The sequence below is a fragment of the Pyxicephalus adspersus genome, chromosome 1, assembly GCF_032062135.1.
Source record: "Pyxicephalus adspersus chromosome 1, UCB_Pads_2.0, whole genome shotgun sequence".
In the NCBI taxonomy this organism is placed as follows: domain Eukaryota; kingdom Metazoa; phylum Chordata; class Amphibia; order Anura; family Pyxicephalidae; genus Pyxicephalus; species Pyxicephalus adspersus.
Window position 1 is genome coordinate 133,892,835 of NC_092858.1, and position 23,567 is coordinate 133,916,401.

At 33.8% G+C, this 23,567-nt stretch overlaps 1 protein-coding gene across 1 annotated transcript in view; it reads right to left on the minus strand.

Moving 5' to 3' along the window:
- Positions 1 to 904: 904 nt before the first annotated feature.
- Positions 905 to 23,567, minus strand: part of IL1RAPL1 (interleukin 1 receptor accessory protein like 1) — a 794,786-nt gene continuing 772,123 nt past the window's right edge. The window contains exons 9-11 of the mRNA XM_072427846.1: positions 16,555 to 16,698; positions 10,560 to 10,730; positions 905 to 9,370 (exon numbers count right to left, since the gene is read on the minus strand). Of these exons, the coding sequence (XP_072283947.1) occupies positions 8,652 to 9,370; positions 10,560 to 10,730; positions 16,555 to 16,698 (1,034 nt within the window). The 3' untranslated portion in view covers positions 905 to 8,651. The remainder of the gene's footprint in view (positions 9,371 to 10,559; positions 10,731 to 16,554; positions 16,699 to 23,567) is intronic.

The window sequence follows — 23,567 nt, forward strand, 5'->3', positions numbered from 1 at the left end:
CAGTGACTGTGTAAAAAAGACTGATTAGTGATATGTTGCTTAATTTCATAATAGCAAACAATGCAAGTAAAGAACAAGGGAAGCATAGAGCAGATAACAGTACATACAGTATGTATATGCACTTACAGTAAACATTGCCTTTTAAAAGTCTTACCTAGCTATTATGCCTGTTATTGAATAATTTTTATGTCATTTGAAAGTACATTTAAGTCTGCTGTACTAGCTAATTTCAGTAATTATGTAATAAAAAAATAAATACACAATTTGCACATATTGTTTTATTTTTTTCTTTTTCAGTTCACAAAAAGGAGTGTTTCAAATTTTCATGTCTTTCCATAAATCTGAATGGAGTCTATGGTAAACAAAAAAAGAAACATAAAAAATTACATTGTGAACATATATACCCTGTTTATTTAAATGTTGATCTTCATAAAGCAAGTAGGGTTTATATATGTGTATATATATCTGCATATATATTTTAGAGGTTTTTTTAAATATCACAATACAAAAATAGGAATACGCAATTAATAAATTTGTTCAAACATGTCAATTGATTTACTTAAAAGAAATTCACACAAAGGAATAATATTTAAATTCTAGACATAATGATTTTGTGCTTTAACAGCTTTTTAAACCTATTAAGTGCTAAAATGCAAGTTACAGAATAAATTAGTTTTGCAAACAAATAATTACATCTGTGAGTACCTTGCCTCATATTGAGATTTTAAGTTTTATTATATGTTTTATTAATTTATGTATTTTTTTAAACTGGTTAAGGCAAGAGAACAAGTATATAAAGTAAATGCATATTGCTACATGCAGTGTTGCATTTTAAGTGATGTGGTTTACAAATATATATATATATATATATATATATATATATATATTTTTTTTTTTTTTGATCTGTTTGTTAAACAAAACAAAAATTTTGACAGTTTTTTGATGACATAAACCTAAATAAAATACTATAATATATTTGAAAGAAAAATAACAGCACAATGTTTTAAAAAAGACAGTTTTTAAAATTAGTTCAAGTTTTTGTATAATTTTTGTGCACTTATTTTTTTTATGAAGCTTCTTAACCAATTCACCATATGTGACCAACAGGTTAAGCACTATTACATATAAAAATACATCCAAAATTCTGGTAAACAAACCATTTCCATTTAGATCATAAAACATATATACATAAATTTTTTAAGTCTATGTTTATTTTCATCAGTGGTAGTGCTAGTATTTTAGACACCTTAAGACTGCAGAAACACAACTTTATCAAATTTTAGGCTTTTAGCATCTGATTACAAAGCTGTAAAAATCTTGCTAGATGTAAGAGTAGTGAAATGCTATATTTATAATAATTGCATACAGCTAAATACAATTTACTTTATCATTTTTTAAAATATATTTCAGGTTTATTTTGGTGCAATCATATGAAAAGCAAGTTTAACGTAAGATGCACTATATTTGATTGTATACTTTATTAAGCATTATTATATACTTGTTGCATACTTGTGATAGTTAGTTTTATCATTTTCAATTTTTAATTTTTTTCATATTTTTAGGTAAAGGCTAAAGGTGTGGATTTGGGAAACAGACATTGCTTATTGCTTAATAGCTGAGCAAAATTCAGTGGAAAAATTTGTTTGTTTTCTGAGGGTCAGGTGATGGTTGTCTGAATTGCCATTTTATATTTGTTAATTGGCTTTTTTTATTAATTAAAAAAAATCTTTTGTTTTTAGGAAATTTTAACAAATTATCTCTAGGTAGAATAATGCCAATGTCATTTGATGATCATTAATGCTGTTCTGTAAACAAACAGACATTGGGGTTATTTTCCTAAAAGACTCAAAAATGTCCCTTTACACAATTTATGATCACTAAGCTAGGTTAATAAAGAGAAGCTGGTCAAATATCATGAAGGATTTATCAATAATTTCAGAGAAATCATCTATATAATATTTTTTTTAACTTTTCCTGCAGATGATAGGATATTTAGTGAATAATCACTTTTTGTTTGCATGTTATATGGTTCCATTTTTGATTGTTATGTCAATAATAATTGAATAATAATAAAAATTGAAACACAAACATAATAAATACATAGCACACAAGCATTCAACAAACGTTTGCTTTTTTCCCATTTACTCTACTTATAAATACCAAACTTTCTGTACTTACTATAATTACAAACACACATAGAAGCAATTGAAATTTAAAACTTCACACTTCATTTAGACCTTTTGCATTACTAGGTTGCCGCGGTTTGTAGCCCTAAACTGACTGAGCTGCTGACAATTCAGCTTGAGACTAATCATTTTTGCTAATCTTAATGCATAAAGAAAGAAATAAAAACATATGATAAATATTCTGTATAACACTATGGCTGTGTATGCATTTAAAATTTTATGGCCATATACAGTGGGGATGGATTTACTCAAGGGGCAATTTTCTTTTTAGTATTTCTTAATTTAAAGCAATTAGTTTTGGGGGAATTCAAAAAAACAAAACAATGTTACCGATATTTGGGTAATTAGTGTAAACATGAGTCAGAGTACAAATGACTTCTTTAGTAAACCATCCCCTAGATGTTTGGTATTTTTTTTTCTCATTCTTCAATATAAAACATTCTAAAGTGCTCTTTCTATCATAACTAAAAAGCAAAACTGCATGGCATCGTGAAACTCAGGATTTTGCTAAATAATATAAAACAAATATGAAAAGCGCATTAAACACGCATGGCATTAAGTTCAAATGTTGACCATTTTGTAGCTACAATGTAACTTAAAGATAAAAAAAAGTCCTTTAGTCAACTGCTTTTGTTCACAATCTGGCAAACACTGTTTTTTGATACACCAAGTATTTTTGATGTGTTATTATTGGCAAATCAATTGAAGAAATGTGTCAAGGAACAATATACTTATAAAATCTTTCTTTTTGGTTTCTTGCAGGCTATTGGCTTCAAATTTTAAACAGAAATATGTGTTAAACTACTTATTCTGTTTTTATGGTACCCTGGTAGTATTCAAACTTGAAAAATATTACTTGGCGTTGATTTATTACAGATTTCCACAGCATATATTTGGTTTATCTGGTCTGATGCTAATTTAGAAAAAATGGTTTTGTTTAGATTGTTTAAAGCTTTCAAATGTTTTAACTGTCCAGAATGCATTGAAATCAAGGATCTCTAAGGTTGAATTTAAGAAGTTTTATCCATTTCAGTAATATAGTGAAAAGTCTGCCTACTCATAAGTCACTATACACAATGAAAAAATTTACTTTTGTGCCAGAAAAAACATTATTATTACAAAGCACTTGTATTCACAACTGTATAACGTAGACCAGGGGTGCCCAAACTTTTTTGGCTTGCAAGCTAATTTTAAAATGACCAAGTCAAAATGATCTACCAACAATAAAAACTTAGACCTAATAACTCCTGTGCATGGTACAGTTTTTTTTAAAGGCAGGGCTCTGCGATCAACTTGCGTTGCCTTTGCGATCTACCGGTAGATCCCAATACACCTGTTGGGCACCCCTGACTTAAACAATAAAAGGGGTCTGTGGGCGTTCTTGCAGGATAGATGTTGCATTTATAAATACAGAAAATGGTTGATGATGAGGAATCAACTAGGGTGGATAGGGTATTCCCATTTGTTACATATATCATAACAAAGAATGGTAAATTGCTATTTTAGGACAATTTTAATTATTTATATATGTTAGTTAAAAAAACACAGATTTAAAATAAAAATAAAAAAGCTTGAGAGGCCTTCTGTAGTTCGTTACAGGGATTGACATCCTTCACCCTGTGAGCAGACATGCTAGGTAGGCTATGATAACCTAGCCAGCATTTTAGTGTTTTAATATTTGCATGATCTGTAAATGTTATTTAGTATAATTTCAGGCATATCCCTGAGTTTTGGTATATGCATACAAAATATTCATATATAGCCCTGTATAATTTTATATACATTTTAGCCTCATACATTTGAATGATTGCTGTAATTCTACATTCTCTTGCATCCTGATAATAATAATAAAAATAATCTCATCAACCTGGAAAAAATGTGTAACTATAAGGCAATAATTTTCTTGGTTACATGTATAATCATTTTGCTATATGAGAGAAAAAAGACTGAAATTTGGACATACCAAAGGTAAAGCAATCCTAACCTATTATGATTCAGTGGTCTGGTGTTATTCCACAAACCTCAGCAGTCAGAGTCATACTCAAACTTAGAATGTAGCACTTACTTGAAAAATATTAACCAGAAGATAAACCAGAAAATAACTTTTTTATTTTAATAACTTTGTAAACGTTTTCTATGAAAACTAAAAAAATAATGTCACCTTCAAAAACATTTAGTAAACTGTTTAGAATTCATTGTTGGCTTAAAAAAATATTGTTGACTTAAACAAAAATTGTACTATGTTTTGCATTAGTTTTTATGCAGTAAATTATCTGAAATTGTAAAAGATTTGTAACACTTAATAACTAAACAAGGGTGACACAATTCTTGCTTTTTTGTGTTTTTGTTGCAATGCTTTACCATTGGATGTTTACCAAATGGAATATGTATGTTGTTTAAACAGTCACTAGAGATAGCAAGACACAACACTAATGTATGTAATCTAAACCTATGGGGAAGCTGTCACCTACAGCTTAATACAGCGGTTGCGAACTGGTGCTCCGCGGGAAAATTTTGGTGGTCTGAGCCCCCCGTGCGGGGTCAGGAGAATGGTCAGAGCCGCGAACCATGTCCTCTGTACTGAACACAGGCTCAGGAAAGTGGGTGGGTTGTGTCTCTGGACACAACCTGCACACTTTCCCATTCAGGCTCAGATCTGCGATGGGAGAGTGGACAGGGTCTGGCATCATGACATCACTATGGGGGAAGTTTCCTCCCCTTTAAGTGACACCCCACTCCCCCCACATGTGCAGTCCAGACCCGAAAAAATTTAGTGGTCTGTGGGTCCAACAAGGTTGGCGACCACTGGCTTATTATGTATGATAATATGTATGGTTGTTATTCATTGTATATCGGTAAGAAAACCCTTTTTTATACAGATCAGTGGAGGGTTTTTATTGTTTTTATTATTGGACAGAAAGTCAGTTGAAATTCAAAATTTACAGTTGTCTCCAGAAGAAGACAGAAGAAGAAAAAAGGGTTAAATAATTAATTGTTCCAAATGTTATATTATTTGTGGGGGCTAAGATAATGGTCAACTTAGGCTAAATGGGCTAGGAAGTGGGTTTCAGGGTTTATGGAATTCGTAAACATTTCTTTACACCTACTGGCCTATTTTGATTAGGATTTGGAAAGCCATAATATATATTTATCACTTTAAATGTTTTTATTTCAATATTCTGTGAAATGGGATTTAGGTTGTTCAGATACCAAAAGGTGCATGGGACAAATTACTTAACATAGAGGTGAAGCTTTACCTTGTATTAAATTGGATATTCCATGCAAAGTGAGTTTACACCACTAAGCTAAGTGAATTAAACCTTGCAGGATGAAAATTGACTTTGCTAAGTAAGCATCCTAAACTCCTTTAGTAAATAAACCCATTTGCATAAAAAATATTTTATTGCTGTGTAACTTTATTTTCCTCAAACAATTATCTGGGCTTTAGGTAAATACAGATTTTCTTCACCAGACAATATGTTTTTTTTCTGTACATGTGAGATGATGTACCCATCTCTCCGCCTAAACACTGCCGTACAATAACAACCTATCTATGCTAAGACAGCAAAAACAATATTCATCAGAGCTTTTATACCAAATACAAATAGAGATTTTTGAAAGTTTACCTTTGTAATCATTTTATCTGATACCTGATGACATTTTTCACGACTATCCTGAGATTGTGCAATGCACAAAAATCAGCTTCTATGCATAGCCAACCTATTGCAATTTGAAATATATAGAAAGTTGTTGTGATGATGCTGTGTTTTTCTTTCCTGAGTTTGCCTTTTAGCTTCATTTTCATTTTTTTTAAATCACACTTTACATTCCCCCCCCCCTTTCATGCTGATAACCCTGGGGAAATGGCATGCTTTTTAATGATTTCAGTTTGCATACCTTTTAATATTAGAGGCATGCGGAGTGAGAGTGGTGATTATATTTTATATGTACCTATAAGGTAGTAATCATATCAACCAGTTAGAGCATGGGAATGGAGCTGCCTAATACAACCCAAAAATAGCAAAATGTTTTTGTATATACAAAATACTAACTGATTTAATAATTTAATTCCTGAAATGTGCAGAAGGTCATCTCATGATTGAATAGAAGAACTGGACAAAACAAAAGAGCTTTTAAAGAACATGTGTGGTGTCAATCAGTATATAGAGTGGTTTGTATATATTTCTTTTTATGTTAGGATTAAAAGAAAAAGGAGAAAAAAAGAAAAATGTTTAGAATGTGTATGTGTATATTTTTATATAAATAATAATAACTGCATAAGAAAATCCTGCATCCATACAACAGTTGAAATTGTATGCTCCCTTCTTGCAAATTCTCCCTATGACATATTTGAAAAAAGCCAGTTGATTTTAGAATTACACTATTGTGTCTCAAAGAAAGCTCATTTTGATCTGATGTTTCTAAAAACTAGCAGTGAACTTTCTGGTATGTAACTGTGCCTAGGCACTCCTGTTTTGAAGCTTCAACGCATTATTCTGCTGTATGAGTCTAAAGCCCTGACTGCTTTCTCTTACTTCTATTCTCAGAATAGTGTCAGGAAATTTAGAAAGAGATTTAGTGATGTCGCTATTATGTTGCTTACTGTTCCCCTTGGTGAAGACTCCGATATGAGGAAGCAAACTCTTACCTCTGCCAAGAGTGCCACCTCCAGATAGAGACCCAATATAAAACAACACATGGTAAGTCATGGTTTGGTAAGAACAAAACACAACAAGCCTGTCTACTGGTACAACAAATAGTTGCAAATAAAAAAAGTTTACCCACCAGGCTTACAAACCTTACCTTGCCAATAGGATTGGTGGTTTGTATCACTGCCATTGACCATTATTCACATTCTCATTCAATATATAGGTACATGTACTTATAATTGCAGAGGTAATTGAAAACATTTGGGCTGCCTAAGGACACCACTATTATTGGGGATTTTGATGAGGAGAGTGTTGTGGAGTGACACCTTAAATTCTACTATCATTTACCTTCAAAACTGAACTCATTATATCTCAGAGTACAAGCTTATATAAGCATCATAGGGGAATTATTATATTATTTATCTGATAAATGACATCCTGGTGTCCGACAATTATATGATGTTGATGGTCAGCTTCCGTCTTGTAATTCACAACATTATTGTAATGCTTTGTAATTATCTACATGCTAATAAAAATGTTTACCCTTCACATATTTCATTATACCATATATTGAATAATTGCAAACACACACGTTCAACCTCTTAGACATAGAAGCTTTTTTTCTTAAAAATAAACATATTTCTTTATTTTATTCAATAAAATGTGTTGAACATTTTAGGTCTGATTAATTTTTATAAACAATAAATCTGTTGGAAAGGCTTTATGCATGTTGGCGTTCACATCTGGTGTTTGTTACCTCCTGAGTTCTAAATTTAAATTGCCTTTAAGCTGATAAAGTTGTAGTCTTAACAAAATTAAATCTGATAAGGCAAAACAATTTAAAAAATATTACAGGAGTCTCTGATAGTAACAAGGTCTTTCTCAGCTTTGGTATGGACATCACCATACAAAAATAACTTCAACGATGCATGTAACTTTTTTTGTCTGACTAGAGCACTGTAGCATTTCAAGTGGTATTGTAAAGTAGAGAAAAAGGTAACGATAACAATAAACTATAAACAATATGTGATCCCCCCATTCACCCCCATTCACGAAATCTAAAAAAAAACAATGGTACTTAAAAAAAAAAAGATAAAATAAAGCAAGAAAAAAAAATTTTGATAGAAAAATGTTTCCATTAAAACTGCTCTCTAGGATCTATGTTACTGCAAAGCAATAAATACAGACCAGGAATCTTGTTCAATGATAGATATTTAAGTTAGTTAAAAGTTAAACAATCAGACCATCTTGAAGTGTAACCAAGCATGCTGCCATCAGGTAGGTGGGCAGAAGGAATCGAAAGTGAGCTCTGCTGGTTATCTTAAAAAAATAAGTCATTGGAATCTTGCATACTTCTCTCTTTTGATGCTGAAGGCTGAGCATCATGACTGTATAATACTAATAAAGCCAACAAAATGAATGTTGATCCTTATCCAGTGGTTGGTTCAAGCATTCCAAAAAAGGGAAAACATTACATTTAAAAAAAATGTAAAACTATACTTAAGGAGAAGTAAAAGAGAATGCTTCCTATCTATACATCAGTCTATTCATAAAAAATGTAACTAGACAAATTTCATTGACATATAAAACAAAGTCAAAAATGTAATGGCAAGAGACATGGGTAAAACAGGAAGACACTGATGCTACAAATAAATTGCAAAAATATATACAAGACCCTGTTTTTCCTCAGATATTAACGATTGTAATGCATGTTTAACAGCAGCAGTCGAGGATGAAGTTCCAGGCACCAGACTGCAAGATCCGCTTCCAACTGTGTGATGATGGGGTTGGGGCTGCTGTGCCCCTACCATTCCTGTCACCAGATGACACTAGATATACTTGTCTCCCTTGGCAAAAGTGGCAAAATAGCACTGTTTGTATGAGCTTCATCTGGGTGCTGCTCCCTGTTTGTTTTTATTTGTGGCCGCTGTCCATTAATAAGTGTCATAGGTATGTTGCAATAAGTATGCTGATTACCTATTGAGGTAAAAGGCAGGGTGCCAGTTGGAGGTACATCATATTCATAGCTTCTATAATAGTGTTTCTGCCGCATTTGAGTATGGTAAGTGTTATGAAAGGTAGAACGGATGTCAGGGTGGGCAGTGGCCAGGGCAGTGGAAGTGGCAGCAGCCATGGAGATTGCTGAGACCGTCTGCAGTTCCCCAAAAGGTCCCTGCTCACTGACATCTAATACCTGCTCATGTGTGATGGGTTCTATTCTTTTAAAAGGCATTTCGTATTGTAAACGTTTCCAGAATTTTGAATTTAACTTGTTGCATTTTGGCCCATGCCATTTAATAACGGTTAGAAGCTTAATCGTGTGTTTCAGAGTTTCCACCTCTTGGTAATTCATAATCCCACGTAATTCACTGCACTCAATCAATATGACTTTTATTTCCCCAGTGACCAACATGTTCCGAAGTCTGGTCTCTAGCTCAAATATACTCCATCCTCTTCTCACTACATATGTTGGAGTCATAACAATTATTAGCCTTTTACTTTGGTCCACACATCTTGCCACATCTTCAATGTAAGCTGCAAAGGAAGAGGAACATACCATTAAAACGAACTAGACACTAATGCAAATAAAACTAATTTGAAACTTAACCTACATGTTGTTTTAACATGTAGATATGGTATATTTTATAATATAATATTATTAAAATCAAGCATGCTATGAATTTCTAACACTTTTATACCACCATTCTGTACTGGCTTAGTGTATGGGCACACCCCAACAAAAAACTACTCTTATTTCTCTTTTTTGCTCTGTTGAATATACCATTTAGGTTCATTTTCTTAAGGTGTCTAGATGGTTTACTTATCAAAATTATTTATCACACTTCAAGGGAAAATGCAGTTAGCTTTGAAAAAATCTAACTTCAGTTTTGACCTTGTCAAAAACTAAGATCTGCTAGGTGCACATATAGTTAAAGCAGAACTTTCTTTCTTTCTTCATCTGTGTAAAGCCCTCAGTTCCCCTGCAAACCAAGACCAGCAAGTGCTGCGCTGTCACGTCTTCCTTCTTCTTTCCGGCAAGGACTGAAAAGCAGGTACTGATATCTTCTTTTGTGTTCTTTCAGTTCTTCGTCCTATGTCAACTGATCTTGCACTTTGCAAGCACAAGAATGGATGACACACATTCCTGAATATTTTGTTACATTCCAAAAAGCCCCTTCAATGCATGCTTTATATTCGCTGCGGTAAAGATGGAAGAGGAGGGGTCCTCCACCCAAAAAAAGTAATTAAAAAAACACTTTTTCATTATATAAAAGGGTTAGCTACCCGTGTATATAATGTAAAAAATACAGAGACAGGGTTTCTTTAAGATTTCATATATATTACCTTACAGTTTAAAAAAACTATAAATTATGTTTACTATCTTATTTCATTACACAAAGTATCACATCTTGATTCTTTCTTGAAAAGATTCAATCTGCTTCATATTGTAAATATTCATCATTCATTGTAATTCTAATTAAATATTTCTTGTTAGAGCTGTCGTTTTCGCTTGCTAAGAAAAATCCTAATTGTATTGATACATTCATTATTACTTTACTGTTATTTGTAATTTTCTTACAACATAAGAATCCTAATGTATTTGCTCTGTATATGTTAGAATGGGTTTACAGATGATAGATTATAAAAGCACATTGTACAAAGAGTTAGCAGCAAAGCAAAATCAATACAAGCTGGAAAAATCAGATATGACAGATTGACTTACTTCCTGTAGGGATTAAATCTCTGTCAGGTATGAACAGTTTATAACCATAGTGTTTTTCAAGCATATCAGGCAAAATTTCCAGTGCAAATCTTTCTTCCTCTCCAGTCTCTTGGTTCCATTGATCTGGGTCCACTTTTGTATATGATAAGTAGGCATCAAAATCTTTATTGTCTGCAATAAAAAGTTGAAAGGAAAATAACATTTAGAAGAAAGTTTTTAAAAGACATGTCCAATGCCATCCAAAACTGGCTTTTCAGTAGAAAAATACCATACAGTCAAGGCTAAATTATGCTTGTTCCTCCAATGACTTCTTTATAATTTAAAATTAGAAGCTGGAAAATCTATTAGCCAGAGTGTCACTAACATCATCATTTCCATGCACTACTGTTAGGAAATGTGTTGCAAATTACTTAAAAAGTTAGCAGGTGAATCAAATTCCAACCACATACACCTTAGCTCACCTTTTTTCCTTCTTAGAACACTGAATCTATGTTAAAATGTGTGGTAGGATGAGCTAAATTATTGAATTTTCAAAGAACGCAGAGAGATTTTATTAGATAGCAAATGCAATAAGTACCAAAAATGATACATTTGTGCAACCAACTATATTGAAATCATTCCACTTATCCAACTATTTCAAATTAAGAGCTTGGAAGACTGCTAAGTCATTGCAGGTGAAGTTTGGAGATGAATTACTCCAGTCATCATCTAGAGGGGTAAGTGGGGACTGTTTTAGGGTTTTTTTTCTCTTTGTTAGTAATATATTAATATTAGAATGTACACGGGCCACGGATTTAAATTCAGAAAATAGGAAAGGACAAACTGATTTTTAATTAACGTATCACATCATTTTAAGTCACAAATTTTGCTCTTAAATCAGGAGAGCAATATGGATCATAATACCTAGTGATCGGTGAAGATTCAGTCTGTGTGGGTTTTCATTGAGGTTCACTTTTATTATTATGATTCTATTTTATTTACATACCTAGCAATAGTTTTCATGGATGAACTTTATCAAAGATAATATAAAATTTTAATTATTTTGTTTAGTTACTGTATTGAAATATTCCTTTACCCAGAAAGTTGATTTGCTCTTTGCAGCCTTTTATTAGTATTACAATACAATTACAAAAAAACCTCGGCCAAACAACTAAAAACACACCTCAAATTCACTTAAGTAAAATGCAGTGCAGGTCAAAATATCGACAGTTACATTTGCAATAAATAATAGGAAATTTAGAACTGACTAGCTCAAAGTATTGGTAATGACTCATTATAAGTTTGGGGGAGATTGCATTTTAACTACCAGTACAAAATGTAAAATGATACTTAAGATGGACCCATACTCTTTAGGCCTAATTATAATCTATGGGAGGTTAGCATGTACCTGTGCCAATTCCATGGATGTTATGGTGGAGATGGCGGTCCTCCTCCTCCATTGGATAATGTAACCCCTGCACATGTGCTGGAGTTGCATTATCTCAGGCGGCTGGCTCTGTGTGCAGTGATGCAATGGCCATACAGTTATAAGCTGGAACAAAAAGCCACCAGGGGCCAGGGAGTTAGTTTTTTGACATGAGAGAGATTTCATAGTACTACTCCGGGTGTTTTTTTGTTTTTTTAATAAACATGTTGCTGATAAAAAGGGGTTAAAGATATTACCATTATTTATAAATGTATTTTAAAAAATTACTCAGTTGTGTGTTAATACATAATAACTTTAGCATAAGTAAGTTTGTTAAAAAAAAAGCTTAGACATTAATTTTCATTAAGAGGTCAATAACCGCAAGAGCAATGAAACTAATTCTCTGGAATAAGAGGTCACGTGTTGATTTTTTGTTGTTGTGTAAAGTACAGCTAAATCAATTGCAAGAGTAATGAAATGTTAACCTTTTTCATAGTCTCTAGAGAACATTATGCACAGACTATGCAGAATATCAATTGCTTATAAAAGAAGTCTTATTGAATATTCTGCTGGGTGCCAAAACTAATTCTATATTCATTCAGTGCTGAAATCAGCTATTTACTAGTGCATCTTTTTTTCTTTCCTATTTTCCTTACAAATGCTTGATAAAGAGGAAGCTGTGAAATAAACAGTGTCCTTTTTTTACTTTGACTCAAAAGAAACAGTCATATTTTGTACTATAATTTCGATCACTGAAAATTCAGTACAGCAAGAACTTTTAGTAAAAGGTTTTCTCTAATAGAGAACAATATATTTATAGCTGTAAGAGGAGTACACATTTTCTCTCTTTCTTTTTTAAAAAAAAATATCTGACTAAAAAAAAGTACAATTTTGCATTTGAACTTGTGTAAAAGGAGGAAAAAGTTTTGTTTAGAGATCCCTGGGGGCCGATACCATTTAATTCCATTTCTAAAGAAGTCATATAGATAACCTCATTCCGTGCAACTGATGTACTTAGCAGGGGACTAAAAGGAATATGGCTTCTTATACATGCAGAGTAAACTCAAGTACTGCTACCACTAGCTTCCAGCCATCAAGCTAAAAGGCCAACAGTGTGAAGCACAGAATCATGGTGGCTTGCTAAAAAATGCCTTCTGCAATTGAGAATTTTAATAAGGCATAAGATTAATGGCATGCATTTTTTTTTTACTTTTAGTTTGTGCAAGGCTTACAGGGAAAGAACATTTGGCACTTCTTGGTAGCGCCTTAGGCATAACAAGTTTAACCAGTGTAAACTGTTTTTTTACATTTAGGGATTGCAGGCTTTTACCTGTACAAGAAGTGAGTATAGTTATAATGAAGTAAACTGATTAATATGTTGCAATATGCATAGTAAATAGAAAACTTTACCAAACAGGCTGTGGTGGTGTCCTGATGGTTTAATGTTAAGTGTGGAGGGGATAGACCCACTTTCAGGTTATTATGGCTGTCTCTGTGCCTCTTAGGAAGACTGACTCTAATTGTCCTAATTACCAGTGTTAGTGGAATTAAAAATGAGGGTAAACCCAAAATGTTGAGTTGACATTTTAGGTGCTTGGATCAAATCTTCTGAAATTCTGAGCCCAAGTTGGTATTTTTGTGATGGTAAATAATATACCTGTTCATGACAATATGATGGTATAGCAGGGCTCAGCCAATCTGGCCACCAGAGGTTGAAAGCTGTAATCATCATGTGGCCCACTTTATCTGTCAATGACAGGTATAGTAAGGGCTTGGCAAATTCGGCTGCCAGATGATAATAACTGCCATAACCTATGGCAATTAAAGTCAATGACAGGTATAGTAAGGTCAAGCTGCTAGGTCTGATGGGCCAGTGTTGGATCAGTGTTGGATAGGAATTCAAATTGTCTACATTCTGAGTTGCAACCGAGTCTTGATTAGCTCCAATGTGATCCAGAATTGATTTCATAAAATGAAGATGAAATAAAAATATTAGGATTATCAGCAGTGCAAAGACCTCCAATAGGGTCAAATGTTAGCCTCACTTTTGAGCGATCTCCTCTCATTTCATGGTTTTCCTGATTTGGTTCTCATGCTGTATAAAAATCATGTGCATGACAGCTCCACCTTACCTCATGATTTTTGTTTTAGGCATTTTGGGGAGAAAGGAAACAAGGAAACCCCTATCTTTTTATTATTTGGGCATGATAAACAAATTCATGCCTTTTCTATTATAGTGTAGCACCAGTGTTTGAGGCAATGCAATGCAAATCTTTTTAGCCTTTGTTTTCTTGTTTCTTAAGCAAAAGGGCATTAACGGTAAAGTAAATATGAGAAGCCACTACGGTAAAACACTGATTCACATTCGAATCAAAATCCATCTAGGTTTGTATTTGTCATTTTAGCTGTAGATGATGGAAATCTGCTTCACTTACCATCATAGCATGCATAGCATGTCATGCCCATAAACTACTGTAACCATGTCCACAGACTGCATTCTGCAGGTAAAATTACCCACAATTCCAATTCTATCTTACAAATCCATTTCACTCAATAGCCACAACTCTTTCTTCCCTACCTAATTTTAGGCTCCCCAGTTCTTAACCTGTAAACTCAATTGCACAGGGTTCACTTCATCCATTTGTGCCTGTTATGTTTGTAGTGTTGTCATCTGCAGCCCCTATTTACTGTACAGCACTGTGTAATATATTGCTGTTTTAAAAAATAAAATATACTAATGAATAATTATAGTAAAATAGCCCTTGGGTTTACAAGTAAATTGTAAAAATAAAGATTTTACAACTAGTTTATAAATATATCCTTAAGGTATACTTGACAACAAACCTCCTTAAAATTTTCATAATTTATACATGAAAAAAATACAAATAATATAATAATACAAAATACAAAACCCTTCACTATCACAGCTTTGCTCCCAATAGCTGCTGTGTGAATAATTTATTCCTTTTATTCTTTTTTCCCCTTGCTTTTCAAAATTCAAACTCTGTGCTGCTCATTTATGAATATAAACAAACAGTAAAACAACTCAACGTGAGAAGCTGCCATGCTGTTAATTGTTTAGTATCCTTTATGGAAAGACAGAGAGGACCACAATGGTTTAACCATTTTTATAGAAAAGGGAATACATCAACCCTGTAGGGGGCAATCTGTCAGGAATTATGAAACAATTTTACAGTTTCTGTTGTAGTTACAAAAGCTGCATATTGAGGTAGTGCTATACCGACGACTTTTATTGTGTGTGCTATCACTGTCTGCTACATGATAATATTTCCAGTTTTGATTCTGAAAAATAAACTTGATTCAAAATACATTATGGATAGTCAGATAGATAGATAGATAGATAGATAGATCATCAAATGGCACAGTTATTTATTGTATTTTGTATGTTACAATGCATTTTTCAATGTGACTATGTTTGTTTTGTCTACCGTTTTTCAGGGGAGCCTAGATCCCAAAATAGACATAAAAACTGGCTAAAAATGTACCAAATTTTATATGTTCTCAACAATAATCAAAATAATTTAGAGTACAGAGTTATTGGCGGATTTGACCTAATCCTGTTCATTAACTATCTATGTACTTTTTGCAGAATACCCAACTGCTTATCTGATACCATTCTTAGCCTACTCATTGCCTTTCCTTTCCCCTTGGACCCTGCTGTGCTTCTGATACCTCAGCCTGTCTATTGACTACAGTTCTGCTGTGACTCTTAAATCTACAGCAGGCTATCATACCATTCCATGGTGTTTACAATAAATGTCACTTTATGAGGCTCTTGTAGCACAAGAGGCTAATTTCAGTGTCATTCTAGCAGTTAACGGTGGGGATGTTTGGGAGTAATTGTGGTCTAAAGACATAGAAGCCTAAAAAAGTGACACATCTCAGTGGTTTATGCTATAAAGTTTCAGTGCAGGGTAGTATCTCAGACTGGTTACATTAAATGCCTCATTATGTTTTGTTTCCTACCCAAGCCCTTAGCACATGGACTTGGGACTAGGTTATATGATTTGTTACCTTTTATCTTTTTCATAGGTTAAGTTGTAACTTACAACATTGTGTTTTTGACACAAAATGCCTACATCACTGGTAATATAAGTATGTTGAAGGTCATACAGTTCTATGCTTAGATTGTTTTTTGACAAAATTTAGATTTGCAAAACAAACATGTAAAGATTTGCTAGTGTAGAAACATTTTATTTTACTGTGTAGTGTAAATGGGTAAAGTGGTCCCACTCTAGTTTTAAGTTTGTCAGCGCTTACATGTAAAATGGACAGTGCAAAGAAGTGCAATTATAAAAAAATGAATAAATAAAATGCAGAGATAGATAATTAGGTATTTTCATCCAATATTCATTACTATATTTCACGTATTGCCTCAAGTTCTCATTTAGATCTTCCAAGATTGATTTATTCATTTAACATGATTTCATCACAATGTTTTTCAGAGAAAAATAATGAAAATTGAGAAGTGCTGATGTCATTTATTTTCACGATAATGTAAAATGACAATTTTATTGCAAAGCAATTTGTATTATTATGAATAATAATAAAATATGAATAATCACTTACCGCCATCAAGTTCTTCAGTGCCAAAATGATTTCTATAAAAAAGCATGAGTTCAATCTTGTAACATTTGTAGATGGTGACAAGACACACAAGCAACAGAAGAATAGCTCCTAGACCTCCAGCAAGTTCAACTGTGTACATCAGTTCTAAAATACAAACAAAATACAAGAAATCATTTTGGGCATTTACAGCAAGCTGCAGGTTACAAGCATTATAGCTGAGGGTATACAGGCTGGTAGCAGAATGTTGGGGGGGCACACTTACAGACCTCAATGGGTTTAGCAGTTCATTGCTTGGTATGCCAAACACATATCTTTAAGACTACAGATATAACTATTTAGTTCCTGGTAGAAACATAACAATTAAGGCACTCTGACATTTAGCAGATCAGTATATGCCAACCTGATAGTTGGAATTACAGAAAAGTACATTATTCAATTTGCTGACAAAACAGATTTTTTATTTTTTGCTCAAAAAGTATTATGAACAAATGTATTCACATTTTAATTATGCTCTTGCTTGTTCATCTAGTCCTCTGCAAACCACACAAATCATCATTCTCAGCATTACAAATCAAGATTGTCCAGATCCATTGCTTCTTTAGAGATTTAATGATGTGCAAATCGATGCAGTTTAACGCATAACAATTAGTCTATGCAGTGTATCCCTAGCACCACACATGGATTTAATTGAAAGGAATTGTGTTTATTACTGGAACTACATGAGTGCATCTTAACACTGTATGTAGAATAGCATTTTAATCTGTTATTCACACTATTTTTGCTGAAGTTTTATAAAGGAGTATTATAAATCAGCATACAATTTCATTGCAGATGTTTATTCTATGGGATGTCAATGAGATTTCTGCTTCTGTATAGTATTAGAGTTTTATGAAATCGAATGCAATATAAATGAGCACATTACACCTGCATAATTGTATTAATAATATTATTTTTAATATTATTATTAATAATAATAATAATAATAAAAATACAAAACAGGATTTATATAGCTCCAACAAATTACACAGCCCTGTACATTAAATAGGGGTTGCAAATGACAAGCAGTAACACAGTGACACAGTAGGAGAGGACCCTGCCCAGAAGAGCTTACACTCTAGGAGTTGGGGGAAGTAACACACAATAGAAGGGGGGGATATGTAATGGTGGGAAGCAGTGAGGGTTTTAGGAGACATGAGATGGGTAGGCAAGTTTGAAAAATGGGTTTTGAGTGCACTTTTAAATGAGCAGAAAGTAGGAGCAAGCCGAATAGTACAAGGAACACTATTCCAGAGAGTGGGGGCAACTCTAGAAAAATCTTGGAGCCGTGCATGTGATGAGGTTATAAATGAGGAAAGTAAGTAGTAGGTCATTAGTGGAGTGAAGAGAGTGGCTAGGGGAGTATTTTTTTTACCAGGTCAGCAAGGTAAGTGGGACAATAACTGTGTAGGGATTTGAAGGCAAAGCAAAGGAGCTTGAAGAGGAGTGGAGGGAAGGATGGATAAGTCTGCAGTGTTCATAATAGATTGTAGCGCATATCCCATACAAAAACTTTGATATGTATATGTCAATATATATTCAAACCTAAAACTTCTAATGTTGGGACCTGAGTATTTGCACTATCATCTGCAAACATTTTCAGCCCCAAACTCAAATCTAGCAGCCAAGGTCGACGTATCTCTATTATTATTGAGACATTACACAGATTTTATGGTTGATTTATTCTCTGCAAGGTCATCTCTAAGTCCTAATACCACCGAAGCAGTTTACATAAATTAACAATTAGCAGGTGGAACTGACAACACTGTGACCAGTCCCTGTGAAAATCAATTAGTAAAGAGTTAACATTTCTTAGAACAAGTGAAGGTTCAGTTCCAACAGTCATGTTACCTGTTACTTCATCTGTGCCTGTAGGGTAAACAAATACTTGCTACTAGCTTTGCCCTCTAGAATGCTTTGGAGTTTAAAGTACGAACACATTTTCAATTCCCATTCTTTAAAAACATTTCAGATGAATTGTGAAATTTAATTCAAATTGTGAAATTTTAGGTTTTCAAATTTGTGCAAAGCAACCACAGTTGGAAAACAAAGGCCTGTCTCACATCAGCAAAACTTTAGGAACTCCTGTTACTTTAGGGGAGCTGCGGTCTTTTTCTGGAGGTCAAAAGTACCCCCTTGAACTCACAGCTAAAGCTTTTTATTCAGTAAAACTCATATCACCTGCTGATTGAAGATTTTAAGCCCCAGCAAGGGGTACATTGGACCTCTGCAGAAAGACCAGTAGACCACACATACATCAAGGATCTTTCTCCACAATTTAAAATAACAATAGAATTCAATTGAATTGAACTTAAACAAAGGATAGTAAATTTATATACATACACATTTGTGTAAATATTGGAAAATGAGAAAGAAAAAAAAAAAGGGTTGGCAAAAATTTTAATTTACATTCCCACTTAGTTCAAGTGCACTTAGTTCATGAATCAGTAGTACTCCAACCGACTGTATGTTCAAATTAACTTACCTTCCCAAGTGGAAGCATCATTTTTTCCTCCATTATGCTACTCAGCTACCATCTTTCTCTGCTCCACCCCCCTGCCTTATTCACCTACCAAAGCTACTGTAGGTGAAATAGTCAAATTTAGGTTCCAATTGGGCTTTCTTGTACATTTCACAGAATTAAGAATAGTCTCCAGCCTACGAACGGCCGTGGCATCTGGCCTGGTGATTAGCTGGTAAAACACTAAGTGGAACATCATAGAGAGTAAAGGTTGGAGTTACTGAGTATTTTACTTGGCTCCAATGGATGAACAGGATAAGGATGGACTGTGGGAAAGGCAAGCATATCAATTGTTGAATACTAATAACAAGAATTGTAGACGAGTTGGAGAGATACCCTTTATTAGCTACCTTATTAAAGATACAAGTTTTGAGATAACTTAAAAAACCCTTGGTCAGGCTTTAAATAATGATAATTATAATAGGAGGCTAAAACACATCCATGAATATATACCAATATCATAGAGTGTTTAAATAAAATTAGAACATATTTAACACCTAACATGTTTAACACTAGAACATGTTTAACAGTTAAAATAATTTTTGCCTGCTTTTTCATTACACCAATAGGATGAATACGTAACTGCTATTCTTAGACGTTAGAACTCATGTTTTAAAATAGAGTATGATAATAGGAATAAATAAAAACCTATAATGCAATGGTTTATGGCAGATCAGTAAAATTACATAAAATCACGAGATCTGATTACTTAGCTTTCATGAAATGTGCAAGATGTAGAAATGGAAATTTTGTAATTAAACTTATAATAATAGTTTCCAACTTTCAAGTAACAAGCATTTTATTGTAATAAAACAGATAATAAAATGTGAATTTGCCTGTTTTTATAGAGTACATCTTGTTAATTGTTTGCCACTGAGGCACATCTGTTTATTTGATAATGATAGGAGGTTTGGATAGACATGAAATGAATTTACTGATGTGCTGTTTAGTGAAATGTGTCTGCTGTGGAGGGGGAAGAGTTTGTAAAAGGAGAATTTTAGAAAGGCTAGAAATATCGGAAATACTTGCACATTATTTAAGGACTTGAATATAATTGAACAACAAGGATTATCTTTTTTATGCCCCTGGTTAAATCCCAACTAAACCGAACAGGGCAAATTCTCAAAGCAATCATGTCAAATGTTATTTTATTACTACCTCTGGAACTAAACTTTTCAATTTCTGAAACCCATTGTGTATTACCTCTCAAACCTTTTGTTTTTCTGTTAGTAGACTGATGTTGCTCATCACCTACTTCATATGACTATTCAATGTGCCTTTTTCCTTGTCTACTGCAATGCCAGAAATGCCGGGAAACCTTTTATATTGTTCTTCCTTCTTTGAGTGTCACATGGTCACATCTCATTGACTCTAATTTCCAGAGATGAGCAGTAATAAGCCCCATGAATCAGGTATTCTGACAACAACGTTGCTTGTAAACACTGTCTGTATTCACTAATGGACGTTAGATAGTTGTTGTTATTGTTTTTATTATTATTATTATTATTATTATTAATAATAATAAACAGGATATATAAAGCACCAACTTATTACACAGCACTGTACATAAAAAAGGGGTTGCAAATGACAGACGAACACAGATAGTAACACAGGAGGAGAGGAACCTGCCCCGAAGAGCTTACAATCTAGGAGGTGGGGGACGTAACACACAATAGGAGGAGAGATATGTAGTGGTGGGAAGTAGTGACAGTTTCAAAAGACAGAGGAAGATAGGTAGGCAAGTTTGAAAAAATGAGTTTCTGGTAGGAATTGGTTCTGACTTGAATCAGCTATTCCACTCACACACAATACTATATCTGGTATTGACAGGTTGTTAAGTGAATACCAGAGATGCTCAGAACACAAAAATTCTCACTCGAATCCAGTGGAGTCAGTTGTGAATTCCAACCAGATTTGTAAATACCGAGTCAGAATTCGAAATCTTTTTAATTAGACGGTTGACAGCTGTCCTCATCTGGCGGCCAGATAGGCTGAGCCCCAATATACCTACCATTAAATGTAGTAAAGTATAATATGAATTCTGAATTTATTAAAGCTCTCCAAAGCTGTAGAGCAGCAATTGAGAAAATTTTGGTAGTCTGCGGCTCTGGCCGGTGCACCCCCGAGCAGGGTCAGGAGGAGGACCCCGCTGGGGGGGGGGGGGGGTGCATCAGCCAGAGCCATGTACCGTGTCCCCTGTACAGATCACAGGCTCAGGGAAGAGGGTGGGTTGTGTCTCTGGACCTAATTGTCTTAATCTGTCATCTAAATCTGGTGACTGCCAGGACCAAATGAACTTCTGTGCTCCTGTGCAGGAGTAACATCATCCCGAGAAGAAGCTCATAGAAGAAGAAAAAAGAAGAAGATGGAGGCACCTGCAATAGAACCAGGAACGGGAAGTGCAATTAAAAAAATGCAAGTAAAGTTATTTTTTTTGCAGATGAGACATTTTCTGTCCTTTCTGCAATAAAGGACCTGCTTGGTCACAGTTTTTTAATCTTTGGGATTAGTTTAACTTTATACAGTAAAGCTGCTATATGGGGTCTCACAGAATTCCAGAGACAACAGAGTTGGTAACTAAATATTTATTCAACAAAAACCTCAACTTTTAACCTAAAAAGGCTGAAACAGTCGTGTTAAAAGTTGCTGGCGTGTTTTTTTAATTATTTTTACAGTTTTTATTATTATTGTTGTTTTAATTTCTCTGTGTATTTCTTTCCTTTAGCTAGTTATAAATGGATTTGTGCAGTTGCATTTTTTGCTGTGCAATGATATGAAGCACACCTGGGTTGGATGAACATAGTTAACACATGTTGCTTTGCATGATTGCACTTCAAGTTGCTGTTCTGTTTAGTAAATCAGGTCCATAATGTATTCCAGTGGTCATTATTCTGCATTAGCTGTGATTTTTTATATTCAGTCTTAACAATAATATCCCATTATGTGACTGCTGGTGATTTATTTTTTTAGACCTATTAGTACCTGTACTTAGGGCTAAAATTTTTCAGCAGCTAATCAGGTTTGCAGTCCAGAACAATGTAGGCATTAACATTTTTGTGATATGGTGTATGTAAATGCAAAAAAAAAAAAAAACAGTGTAATTATTCATAATCTTTGTATTCTTACTTTTTTTCTACTAATATTATTATTATTGTTTTTCTGTTGCAAAAATAACTGATGATGTTGGCAATCCACCTACTCCTGTCCCTATTCCTGCTTCATCCTGTCCACCCTATTGGCGAGTATAAATGTGCAAATCCCTGGTCAGACTTTGATACCACAGATTAAAATTCCAAAGCCAACCCTTACCACTGGGATTGAAAGTGGCTGCTATGCCTCAGCAATATTATAGGGTCACACAAAGCAAAAGTTAAAGTCTCCACCCGGGCTCTCCAGGCTGCAGGGAGGCTAATCAGTCCCATGATCACTTTTAAAATCAAATAAAAAAGGATCCCCAGTATTTTTATAATTGCAATTTTGCAAGGTGTAACATGGAAAATATGAATTGATTTGCATTACATACACTTTAATTCATATTCTATACTTATATCCTTAATTTCAGAAATCTGACATGCTACATAACTCTCTGCATGAACCCCATACCATATTGATTAATAGTTGTACATACAGCATAGTTATTCTGATTTTTGTATTTTGTCTACAGATCTTATTATATAGTATATAGTAATTTGTGGTTTGCTACTGAATATATAAAAAGAAATGCCTTACATTATTTTTTTTTCTTGGCACAAATAGCTATTTACTGTGCTGTCTAGTTTTATAATTAATGGGCCGAGGAATGGAATATGCAATGCTGAAAAATAGGGCTCTTTTAGTAGAGGGATATTTGTTAAGTTAAAACCTCAGCACAGACAAAGAACTAGCTTCAGTTTAATTATACACCAAAAAAATGTTTCTTATCATAAGTATATATCATCCCAGCTCTTGCTGGATTAACATTAAATTTACTTGGAATATTCATCAAATGACTGGAAATTCTTTTTGCTGCAGAATTGACATTAGAAAGTTTTGTTGATTATAGCTCATAATAATAAACTCCAGCTCTGTTTTTAACATACACCTTAAACAGTACAAACATAAACAGTAAAAACATACAACTAGCAAAAACCACATCTACAAAACCAATGTTGTTGAGTTACTAATCAGGCACAGAAAATTGCAAACTAATCACCTAGTTCACCTAATCACATGGAGCTGTGTTCAACTAATCATTTGTCTCCTGTGCATTTGATTGGGAACAGCAGCTATGGATACAACAACAGCATAGCTTAAGTGACCAGTGCAAGATTGATACCATGGGTGCAAGAAAGTGGTCACTACTATTAAAGTCACTGGTGGGTTGCTGCCAGAGAGAAGATTGCTGGTGTGATTTAAGCCTTTTTAAACAAAATGTGAATCTTTTTGTAAGCTCGTATGGGCAGAATCATCTCCACCT